Here is a 12,481-nt window from a genome sequence, read left to right as displayed (position 1 = left end):
ATATGTGACAGAGCCAGAGTACCTTGAACCCTTTATTTTCTTCCTTTTCTTTCAATGAAGGTACAAATATTCTGTGATCTTAAATGTGACAAGAAATTATCTTGACGTATTTCAAGGCTACTGGATGAGTACTTTAAATAGTGAGCAGAAGTGCTCCTCTAACAAACACTTGTATTTGCATATTTTTAGGGGACCATTCATAGTTTGTGAGCAATAGGTGATGCTAATTGCTAGCAGCAAGGAGTTAGCTGACTGTGGGCAGCTAGCCAGCCTAAGAGGTTGTGATCTTATCATTAAGGCAGCAAGTACAATTGTGTGGATGAATAGTTACTTTGTTTTGTGACTGATAACTTGAAAAGGTGGCAAGGGAAGGAAAAAATCCTGTAAGAGTCCCATAACACATAAATATGCTCATATCACCTACCAAAAATTGGAGTAAGGCTTGTTTGTGATAGAAACATTCTAAGCAGGAGCTCATTACTTCATCTAAGTCAGCAGCCCAAATTATAGTGAAAACATTACCTGAACTGAGCTGGTTTGTGCATTTAAGATTTCTGCCTGTGAGTACAACTTCATCACTAAGCACCACCTACAAGTATCTCAGTGACAGGTGAGATGTACTGGTGTGGTTTTAAGAGAGGTTTTCAAGGGCCAGGCAGAAGTTTTCCAGTTCCTCTTTTATCTGGTGGAGTGCTCTCTTGACTTTCTGTGGTGTGTTCAAGACCTCTATGCTGCTGGTGTAGGGGTCATAGTGCAGAGCAAAAGGCTTCTTGATCATCATGGCATAGCTCCTGTGGGGAGACAGGACAGAGCTTCTGGCTCAAAAGGCATTTCTTTAAGTGCAAAACCTGCAGGACCTCGTTTCTCAGGGTGCACTCATGGCCTGACTTGGGACCAGAGGCTGCTGTGACACCTCCTCACTGCTTCTCCTGAGCTTTGCCTGGTGCAGCACATCCTGCCCACGGCTGAGCCTCTTGCAGCCCCAGAGATCAGCAGTGCCTGGTGTCACCCTGGCTGGCTGAGGCTGAGCCTCTTGCAGCCCCAGAGATCTGCAGTGCCTGGTGTCAGCCTGGCTGGCTGAGGCTGAGCCTCTTGCAGCCCCAGAGATCTGCAGAGCCTGGTGTCAGCCTGGCTGGCTGAGGCTGAGCCTCTTGCAGCCCCAGAGATCTGCAGAGCCTGGTGTCAGCCTGGCTGGCTGAGTCCCGTCTGTGCTCTCACCGCTCTGCCTTCACACAATTCAGAGTTATTACAACCACAAGCTGTGGAATGCAGGAGCACAGCATGTCTGCCGCCTTCACTTCCAAGAAATAACCTGGAGCAGCTCTTTCTGTGTAATATTCTAAAAACCTGTTGATACTAGGCATCCTGGGCTATTTTTCTGTCTCTATTAAAAGAAAAAGCATGATTGCTTGCCATTTTCTACAATATTTCCATTAAGTGCACGCTGGTAGGAACCCCCTGTACTGATGTTGCCTTATGTTTTCCGTGCTGACAGATTCTTGTGCTTTCAGTTATTTTGAGCAGCCTTGGCTGTGCAACTGTCTTGAAAAAATGTATGAAAAAGCTCCATGCCTGAGAGTGGTGTATTCCTTGTCCTCGTACGTTCTTTGCAGGTTTGCCTGAGTCAAATGCTTTGCAAGTCCTCTCTCTTCTGCCAGTGAGCTCTCACCCACGTTTTTACACATATTAAAAATTTAATGTGAATATTTAGATTTAAGATGATGAGCCTAATTAGCCATGGCTATAGCCCCAGCAGACAGTGCTTCTGGGGAAGAGGAGAGGAAAGTAGGGAAGAAGTCTGGCTCAGGCTCTCTTCCTCTAATAAATTCCTCATTTCAGCTCCTGCATGCTCCCCAGTAGCTCCACAACCAACATCCTGCCTCCAGCCAGAATTGGTCATGTTGTTCTAACTGTTGGAGATGAAGGCCAGAATTTAAACCTTACTTACTTTCAAAAAAAAAAAAAAGGGAGAAAAGAAAAAAAATATCCTTACTGCACAACATCACACAGTTAAGGGAAAGTGTTTAGAAACACCTCAAACTAATTTGAAATAATGTTATTTAGGTTGCAGACAGCTACTTTGTAGAAATTAGATTGCCCCATGAATGCTGATTCTGGATTCTTGTGCAGATATAATCAGAGGAGAAAGGCAATCTTGTTTTTAAGCCCCCTGCTGATCCTTGTTAATTCCAGAGACTGCTATGAAATTTCCATGTGACCTTGGGTAAACCAGTTCTTCACGACCTCCTGTTTGTATGGACTAGCACATAGGGTGGGATTGCACTCTCCCAGTTCAGTTACAGAATTTACTTCAGAAGGTGCTAAAATGAAGCATTGCTAAGATGAAGCAGGGGACAGGGCAGAGCAAAAATAAATTCTGACTTTCTGTGAACCTTTTCTCAGATAAGCTTAACTTTGTGGTACAAAAGCCACTATGCAGGTGCAGCAAGATAGCCTGGCATGGTTGTTGCAATAGTTTGTAAATAGATGTATTTGAGATTAAGAATCAACCCAGTGTGCACCCCTCAATGAAAATACCCACAAACACTTTACTTACTTAAGCTTGACCTTGGCATCTTCCAGGTTTTCTGCAATGAAATAGACAGGCTGGAAGGCTTGATCCTGATAGGGGTGAACTGCAGCCACTTCTGGATCAAAAGGCTTGTGCTCTGGCTTGTTTGACAAAGCATACTTGTAGCAGGAGCAGCACCGGTTAGAGCAGGTGAATGAACAGAGAAAGAATTAGTCCCTGCTGGGCAGTAAAATTCTCTTTGGGGAATAGTTAGGCACCATATAAAGTCCTGTTCTTTCATACATCAGAGCTGATTTTCATAATTAGCATTTAATAAATCAAATAATAAAGATTTTTTTTAAGATAAAAGAAATATATATTTGCTGTATTACAGTGATGTACAACTGAATAGCACAGCCATGTCCTCAGACAGGGAGGGGAAAGCCTATGCCACCCCCAAAATATAAATATCCAGGATAAAAAAAAAAAAAGCTGCTTTTTTTCAAATAGCATCACAGAAGTTTCACAGTCCTGTCTAGCATCACTTAGAGTCCCCTAGCCCTTGTCACAAATTTCATGCCTCCTGCTGCAATGAAGATCAGAAGACAGAATGCTTCTGGTACTTTATACACAGCTCCCCGGCCAGTATAGCAACATAAAATCTTCCTGAAATCCAATATATAAATAAATACTATACTGCATGTGCACATTTGTATTTTTGAACCCATAGAGGTCCTCCTATATGTTTTTTTCCAGTTCTCTTACATTGCTCCCCCCTAGGCAAACACAAGGTTTATAGAAGCCACATCTGTGCACACTGCAGTCAAAGGTACATCCACAGAGTTTGTTTAAATATACAGGAAAAGCTTTTTAAACCAGCCACCAGCTTGGCACTTGCACAGAGTCCTGGGAAGACAGCTCTGCTTAGGCTTAAAGTGAGTTCCCAAATATTTTGTCTGCCCCTGAAACCCCAGTGAGGCCCTTTAAACCTAGCTCAGCCCCAGTGACATTTGAACTGCATCACAGATGTGCCTGGCTGGGCCTCGAGCTGGCCAGGTTGGTGAAGTGTCCCGAGTACAAAACCAAAAGGAGAAAGGAACTCATCCCATCAATGCTGAGACCTTTTTTTCCACTTTCAGCCTGGGCAGTGGGCCCCATTCACCTAGGGACATTTTTTTGTACCCACCCTTCTCTGAGATGTGTCTCTTTCCCTTTCTCTCTTCTTCCCCAGTCTTCAGGAGACTCCCTTCACCATTTTATAATCCAAATGTCTACTCTCAGGGTGCTACTTGTAAATAACTGGTAAGAGTGGTGCTGCTGCTCAAGACTTTCAATCTGCCAGCTGGAAAAATTCAGACAGTACTCCTAAGCACATATTTAGACATTTCAATGAACTGGTGCAGAAATAAATACCAGGCTTAAAAAAAAAAAACAAACCCAAAAACCAATCCCCCAAAACTCCCAAGAATATATAAAATATGGTGTTTTTCTTGCTCTTCATTTGCAGTGTGTAATTGAAGAGTAAACCTTGGATAGCACTCATACAATCTAAGATGGTTGGTATACACAAACATGAGGCTGCTCTTAGAATCTTAGAAGCTCTGGGGAACTAAAGGGAAAAGATTTCAGTAACTCAAAACCTGACAGGGGTCCCACTATACTGTCAGTGCTGAAGCAGAACTGAAATCCCATTGATTTCAGTGGAAGTTCAGCTTGAAACCGGATGGCCTTAAAGGCCTCTACAAGTTAAGTACTGGGTGTGCTGCAAGAAAAGCATATGTAGCACTGAGTGTTGCCAGAATTGTGGTATGAGCCATAAGATTTTACAGTATGTAGGACAGGGTCCAGCTGAGTGTTAACAGAAGAAGCATTTGGGATAATGTAGAACAGCTGACAGAATATAGTGAAATAAACAGTGCAATACTGAGAGCTTTTGGGGAGGAATTCTTACAGTTCAGAGGAGGCAAGTTTGGCCAGCAGTCAGACACATTACAACTGCTCAGTTTAGACTTGGGGATGGTTATCCTTCTGATACCTAGCTGCTGTTACTAAATGCTTTGTTAGATAACAGGGATTCAAGTGCAAGACTCATGCAGAGAGTGCCTAGCTCTTCCTCTCAACCTCAGCCTTACCCCCACATTATGCCCTGAGTTTGGGCAGGATCAACTCATGCACAGAAAATATCTACCTGAAGCTGACTTCAAACTGGTAGGAGTGGGTGCTGTGGAGAAAAGGGAAATGTTTTAGAGATTTCATAGTCAGGATGTGGTTCCCTTGGTTACAGTCACACACCCACAGCCACTCTGTCCAGGCTGCAGCTCAGGGATGTTCCCAGGCTTCTTGCTGATGCTAAGTTCTCATATAACAAAAGCTGGATGACTGCTGCTTGCCCTCTGCCACTGGTTAGCTGTTATCTTCTTGTAGCCAGCCATTTAACCTTGACTCATGCCCTTATTCCCTCCTTGGTGACTGAATCACTCTGCTGCTCCTGGCCTAAAAGTCTTCAGGTCCAAGGAAAGCCCTCCCTTGCCCAGGCTGCTGCAGGGTGCTCCTTCAACACACGAGCTGCAATGAGATTCCTACAGGATTTGCTATGTTCACTGCCAGCAAAGTGCCAAAACTTCTCTGCCTGTGCCAAATATGTTGATCAGCTAAGAGATAGGGAGTCAAGTCTGGGACCTCCATGCAGAAGTCTGTGTCTGGTCCCACTGAGAAGACTGGCAGATAATTATTAGGTCAGATAATTGCTTTCTGCTGAGCAGCAACAAAACTTATCTAGAGCAATAAACTCAAGTCTATCATGAGCCTCACTACCTTCCAATCTTCATCTTCTCTGACAGATGTGTCTAGACACTGCTTTATTTCTAAAATAATATCTTTTCTATGAAACAGGCACTGCACTACACATTTTCTCTCTTCAGCTGTAAAAGAAGCAGCTGGTACAGGTTTGCAATTTGCTAAGAGGTGCTCAGGCACTGGACCTCACCACTTTACCCACACTGCCAGTGCCTACACTGAAGTTAGAATCAGATGAACAGGCAGACTAGAATGAATAAATGGAAATATTTCTGTATTTTGGCTTTGTTCTAAATAAAAATCAATGAGATTGAATCAATCAGCTAAAGAAGGAAACTTCAGCACTTAAGTTCATGGATGTAATTAACTTGTGTACAACAAATTTCAGGAGCTCAAGGTGACTTGCACAGAACCACTGTGCCATGGTCCCAGAAGATGCACAGTGAGGAACTTGCAGAGCTCACAAAGGAATTCTGCAGGGTGCATGGCAGAGCTGCTGGTTAACTGCTTGCCCATCTTCTGATTTAGGTGTTGTACACAAGATGAACATGCTGAAAGGGGGATAGTCCTATTCATTACCTGTTGAATATAGAGGCTATCACTCCTGCTTGTATTTTCACTAATAGGAAGAATGAACACTGAGGTAGACCCAGCTTTATCAAAAATTTATCCAGTAGCTTTACCCAACAATCACCAGTGATAAAAGTAGTGACAAAACCCTGCCATTTATCAGCTCAGGAACAGTTAGGACTTCCCTCTCAGCCTCAGAGGTAGGGAGTTTGAGATTGCACTTTTTGGTTCTATATAGCACAGTTTTGTGCACAAGCAGTCCTTGCCTATGGTTTTAACCAAAAGCAGAAGAGCTGGTTGGTGCCTGAGGAGGAAAAGGGAGGAAATAGAGAAGAGAGAGTACAAGTTTGCTAAGCTTGACCCCAGACACCAAAAGTGAGTATTTCTGATGTGATTTTTACCTTCATTTGAGTAAAGCTTAAACAGAAAAAGGAAGTGAGCACATCAGATGGATTTGTCATGCATACTGCAATGGAAGCTACATAAATATCAGCAATATGATTACCTCTGCCCTTTAGGATCCTGTTTAACATGTAAATGAACTTGATTTAGAGCCATAAAGTATTAAGCCAGGCAGAGTAGAATAAATATGGCCTTGAATTGTGCTTTGATTGGACACTTCTGGTTTCACGAGGTAAATGAAAGCAAGTTTATGTTTCCTGTTTGTTTTCAGTGAATATAAGAAGGTACTGAAAGATTCCCAGATAAACAGTAGCTTCAGCAGCACATAGTGTGAAGTTGATGAGCAGTCAGGCCAGGATCAGGTTGCTATGTAGAAAGGAATAAATAACATAAATAACATTTATTCCTCTAGAGGGCTAATGAAATAAATAACCAATAAATAACATTTATTCCTCTAGAGGGCTAATGAAATAAATAACTAATAACATTTATTCCTCTAGAGGGCTAATGAACATGCAGATCTTTCAGCTTATCAAGAGAGAAACCTCTCCACAGAGTTACCTCACAAACATCTCCAAATTGCGAGTGTTGTGAGGAAAAACAATGCTAAACTCACCAAGTGGTAAGAGTGAAGGTTGATGTCTGGGAAGGTTCCTCTTTCCCTGTGTTAATTTCAGCTGCCATTCTGTTGGGACTACTACTTGAAATGCCTTGAGAGACATCAAAATGTTGTTTTTCCCTCCTGTCAATTGACTGGGAAGTGGGCTGACCTGTACACAACTGGGAGAGTTTTGTAAAATGTTTATTGTCATGACAACCCAACTATCTCCAGTTCAGGGAGTCCAAGCTATGCTAATTCAGCCACAATTCCATGTCAATGTATCATGCATCTGGCTGTTAGGCTGCTGAATTTATGTGTTAAGCCTAAAATATATCTCCCATGAAAAACAAAAATGGATCCTGGTTTATAAAAATGCTTGAAAAGAGTGGTATTTATTTTCGTTTGGCTCTTACCAATTTAAAAAATAATCATCCAATATCTGCACAGCTTGAAGCATTTGAGCCCTGCTGATACCAGTTTAGGGCTTCTGCAATTAAAAAGTGATCACCTGCATCAGTGCTCTTCAAAATTAAGGAGAAATTAATATCTCTCCTATCAGCTGTTTGGTCAAAGGAGGGGAAATCCACTTTCTGTCAAAGTGTACAAATCCTCTTTCTATAGTAAATCTACCTAAGCAAGGCAGTACAAGACCTGTGCTTGCAGATTTTGATCTATGTAAAACTAGAGCTGACATTAGTTTTGAAATGTATTTAGGAACGAAAAATGCTAAAGTAATTTCTTTTTATCAGTGTCCATGCTACTTCCTGTTTCTTTGCACTTCACTTGGTCCAGTCAATCGGTGCCTTTTTGGTTCATGTGTGTGTGAATGTCAATGGCATGGAAAAAATAGCCAGGCTCATAATAGGCATAATATTGCCCTCTAGTGAGTAACTCAGAAAGGAGCCTGAGTTTTGTGTCAAAGTCAGCTGCATCACTGCTGGCAGTAGCAGGAAGAAACAAATCTAATATTTTATGGGATGGTTGCTTTCATTGTATTTCATCTCTTTAGATTAAAGACAGGTACAATACCCCAGCACCTTTTCCCCTGTGCAGTAGCTTCTGTGAAGGAAGAATTATTTCTTTGCGAAAGAAAAATCTGAATTTTAAATCATACTGATTTTTGTGGAAAAACACAGTTTGCTTTTACTAGAGTTCAGGAAAGTGGATTACAGAAATCTTTCAATGTTTTCAACACTTGACACATACCATCAGCTCCCCATAAGATGAAAGCAGCCCTGCCCCATAAGCTCTGATCAATCCATTTTGCTTGCAGAGGCCAAACTCCACAGTGAACCAGTAAAGCTGGGAATAAGAACAACTTGTGAAAAAGAATCTGAAAAGGCAGGAATTTTTAAGCTTCTCACGTTTCCTTTAATTTTCTTTTATCCTCATTTCTTAATACCATTGTGTCTTCAAATGTTATAGTTGCATATTTTAAGAAAATACTATTTTCCCTCAGCACATAACACACACTAAATGTAACACAGAATTTTTCAAAACTTGTTGTCCCACTTAGAAAAAAAAAAATTAAATGATAATACATGAGTAAATAAATTATATCCTTTTCTTCCTTTGGAAGATGTTACTAATTACTCTGCAACCTCTTAGCCCAGAGCCTCACTGTAGTCAGTGGAAGCTGTCAGATTTCTGCTCACAGTCCCCAGAAGGACAGGAAGATCCTGACAGAGGGTTCAGCCCCTTTGCAAAGGTGCTTGTAAGGAGAGTCTCCTTCCTTTTTTGTCTGTGTGATCTCATTCAGAAGAATTGAAGAATGCCTTTTTCCTTATTGTGCTAATTATATCTTAGTAGTGCTCCAGCAGAAAACAAAGATGCATTTCTCAGGACTTTTCTTGTGATAAAAGCATCCTTAGGACCATACTTCCCTTTCCTGCTGGACAACAGCAGGATCAAAGCAACTCTTGGCCCTGCCAAACTTTTAATGCTTCCCTTATTATAAAATCTGAGGAAAATGGCAGTGGAGGACAAAGTCCTGGACACAGCCTGATGTCCTGAGAAGCTGGATAGGCATTGTGCCAAGGGAAAACGTGGAAAATGAGGCACTTCAAGGATATGGCTTTGTCTCACAACTCTTCAAGGTTCCTTTAGAGAGAGAGCACTTGGCTGCCTCATACACAGGGACAGACCTTGGCTTCATGGGTATGGCATTCTCAGGACTCTGCTTAAAGAACCACAGACAATTTGTCAAACTATGTGAAGCTCCATATTAATCTGTCTGTTTTGCCTTTTTCATACATTGTGTCTCTTTCTCTCACCCTCCCTTACACACCTTTTCATTTTGATGAGTTAGTTTTAGACTTCAAATTTATCACTGAAGAAAAAACATGCCAGGATCTTTCCTTTTGCAGGATCCTGAGTTGCTTTCTTTACAGTTCAGCAAATAATTAATGTGTTTATATTCTGTTGATAATCTTTATTCTTATTATTTTACAATGAAAAGTCCTTTTAGTGAAAATGAAGAGATCTTCATTTTGCAGGAGGCTTTTTTGACTGCAAAATGAGACAAGGGAGGAGGAGGAATTCTTTTTGGTGTTCCTTAAGATATCCTGCATTTGGATTTTGGATAGTAAGGTTCTTTCAAGCTCTCACTGTTTTAAGAGAGTTTAAAAATGCATTAGTGGCACTCTAATGGATGAGAAGGACACTGGCAGTTTCTCATCTCTGGTGCATGGATCCACCTGCTTGGAGAAGTCACGGGGCTGAATGAAATAATGGCATTTCAAAAGTTGTCTTACAAATGTTTTAGACCATAGCAACGATTTTGAGATTCTTTAAAGAAACTCTAAGCTAGTTACCAAAATTCTCTTTATGAAGAACAGGGAATGACAGGGACTTTGAGAGATAATCTTAGAATTCATGTTCGATTTCATGTCAGGATAATGAATACACTTCAGGTTCTCCTCTATCTTCCCTTTTTAGAAAAGGAACTCAAACAGTAAGCCTAGATTAAGTATATCAATTTTAAACATTTGACTATTGGGATGTTAATCCAGAATAGGTTCACTGTTCAGAATACTTGAATGGCACTTACAAAATTGCATTCTCACAGACCCTGAACTGCAGGGAGTCCTTTAAGAAGGTGCCCTTATTCTACCTCCCCAAACCCTAGATGATGCTAAGAAAGTTTCAGCCATGAGACCCTTTATTCTTCTGATCTTAACCCTATCTCTTTCCTAGGCCTATTCAGTTCAGGATCAGGAAGAGGTGCTTGCAGAGGAATGCTTTATAAACCACAGGCCTTAACCCAATCTCACCAACTCCTGGGGAAAGATGCAAAATGCCTCTCTGGGACTTGGAATTTTTTAACCCTAGCAAAGGCATGGATCTTAATCTCACTCTAGCCTCTCTAGACTCAGGTAGTGGAAGAGGAAATGTGAACTGTCATTGTCTCCTCATATCACCAGTCCAGGACCTGGATGAAATCACAAAGGATTCAGCTCTTGTAGCAATCTTCAAAAATAATGGTGGTTTTACCTAGTCCTAACCCAAGGATGGATATGTGCAGATGGATTTTAGGTGAGTCACAACCTCCTTCCTGAGTGGGATTGTGCACTGGGTAAGGAACTTCAGGAGTGACATTCTCCTCCCATTCACTACCTGTACTAAATGAGTCTCATACAGCTCAGTGAGGCTAAGGCTCCTCTCCTCCTCTGGAAAAATCATCAAGACTGGTAAATGGGTGCCATTATCAGAAAAAAAAATCACCTGGCCTCCAGACAAGTTTCAGAACAAGTTAAGATGGCAGTAAGGGGCTGTACCAACAGTTTTGATGGTTGTAGAGAGCCTACTGACTCAGAACTGAATGGCAGTACCTGCTCCCAAATTGCTTTTAAGTGCTCACCTACTTGGTGAGGTCAATGAATGTGGGGTGAACCAAATTGTGATGGTTCTCTGCACCTCGTGTAGGAGAAAATACAGGTATCACACTGGGTGTCTAAGGTTTTAGGTGAGTCTGGAACGTGAGTTGGGACCATCCTGTGTCTGAAATTGTAACAACTTAGCTTAAGAAATATATTCTTATAAAATCGAGAAGTGTAAGCATTTCCTCAGGAGGAATCACACCATTCTGGGCTCCCCCAGAGGGATTCCAATCCCTGCTCCAGCACCTTCCTGACCTGTAGAGGAGAGGAGACAATCCTGCTGATGCTCCCATTTCTGTAGTCAATCTGAGGCACAAAAAGCCTTCCCTGCACAGCAAGGGATATGCAGTGAATCGTTTGGGGTTTGCCTCTAATATTAAACTGCCATCTGTACTTACTGTGGCCAGTTTCTCAATCTCCTCTTCAGATGATCCAAGAGAAGCCAGTCCAATATCCTAAAGCAAGTAAGCAAGCAGACAGTGTTACACTAGTGTGATTATTCAGCCCAAGGGAGAGAAAGAGGGGAAGGGGGAGGGCCACATCATTTCTAGCATGAATAGCATGAACTATTCATTGTTTTTGTCACCCAAAATGACCTTCCATGGCTTCCAGGATGCCTACCTCTCCCTGGCCCCCAGCTACATACCACTGGGAGCCACATTAGATGAGTGATTAATCCTCAGTGTTCTCTGTATAAAAATTAACCATCTCTTGTCTTAACGCTGGACTATCTGCACCAGGCAAAAATTTACAGGGAGGCATGAGAAGGAAGGACAGCAAAAGTGGGTTTTATCTTTGCCATTACCTTTCTGTCCCTCACTCTTTCTGACAGCCCTTATGAGCAGGCCAGATCTGTGCAGGGATGATTCTGTTTACTTTCATCTGTGCTCCCTGGTAAATGTTATTCTCACAATAGGAAATCGTAGATGTCTCTTTTTTTGCTATCCCAGAAGCCATATCATGCAACAAACAAACAAAATAAGGGTATTTTCACCATTCATTGTCTCATATTGAATGGAGCAAAAAAGAATTTTCATGGGGTGAATTTTGACTGTGAAAATACTTTGTGGAGACAAAAAAGTGAAATGTGAAAATTCACTGAATGTGATCTCATGTTGTATAGTCTGTGCTATTGATACGAAAAGAAGAAAATGGAAAGATTTGAAATTGCTGAAGTCTTTTATTTTTAATGTATCTGAAGTTCCAGTATTGAACTGAACCGAATAGGTTTCTTCCAGAATAAATTATAGATGACTAGGATGCTTAAGGTACTGCTCTTTTGATTCTGGTAATAACCAATATTATGATCAAAATGGTAACTGGCATGTATTTAAGTTGATACGACTGGAAACCACATCATATTAATTGAACTGATCTACTTTTAAAGATATTTCTTCAGGGACCTAGGTCATGTTGGGACCTGCATCATGTTACCCCTCTGATCTTATCCCCAGTTTCCACACTGGCCACTGATTGATAAGCCTGGACAATGAGATGTCTTCTTCCCTCTGCTATGGTTTTGAGGAACACTCAAAGTTCTGAAGTCTTTAATTATGAGAGGTCATTGAGTTCAGTTGGGTCTGACACTGGCTGCTGGTACTAAATAGCCCCTGATTGTACAAAGAAGCTCTGTTTGCTTTTTGGAGCCTCCTCACCAGTGAGAGCAATGCTGTGAGAATCTGGTGAGTTGCAAAGGGAAAAACAACTCTGATGAATGACATG

The 12,481-nt window shown here is 41.5% G+C and overlaps 1 protein-coding gene across 1 annotated transcript in view; it reads right to left on the bottom strand.

Annotated features, from left to right (window-relative positions):
• Nucleotides 1-283: 283 nt before the first annotated feature.
• LOC132328012 (tyrosine 3-monooxygenase-like) overlaps nt 284-12,481 on the bottom strand; it is a 28,653-nt gene continuing 16,455 nt past the window's right edge. The window contains exons 9-12 of the mRNA XM_059847801.1: nt 11,158-11,214; nt 8,088-8,183; nt 2,558-2,691; nt 284-791 (exon numbers count right to left, since the gene is read on the bottom strand). Coding sequence (XP_059703784.1) covers nt 632-791; nt 2,558-2,691; nt 8,088-8,183; nt 11,158-11,214 — 447 coding nt within the window. The 3' untranslated portion in view covers nt 284-631. The remainder of the gene's footprint in view (nt 792-2,557; nt 2,692-8,087; nt 8,184-11,157; nt 11,215-12,481) is intronic.

Source organism: Haemorhous mexicanus, chromosome 5, assembly GCF_027477595.1.
Source record: "Haemorhous mexicanus isolate bHaeMex1 chromosome 5, bHaeMex1.pri, whole genome shotgun sequence".
Taxonomy (NCBI): domain Eukaryota; kingdom Metazoa; phylum Chordata; class Aves; order Passeriformes; family Fringillidae; genus Haemorhous; species Haemorhous mexicanus.
Note: the sequence above shows the minus strand (reverse complement) of the source record. Positions and strands in the feature narration are given on the sequence as shown.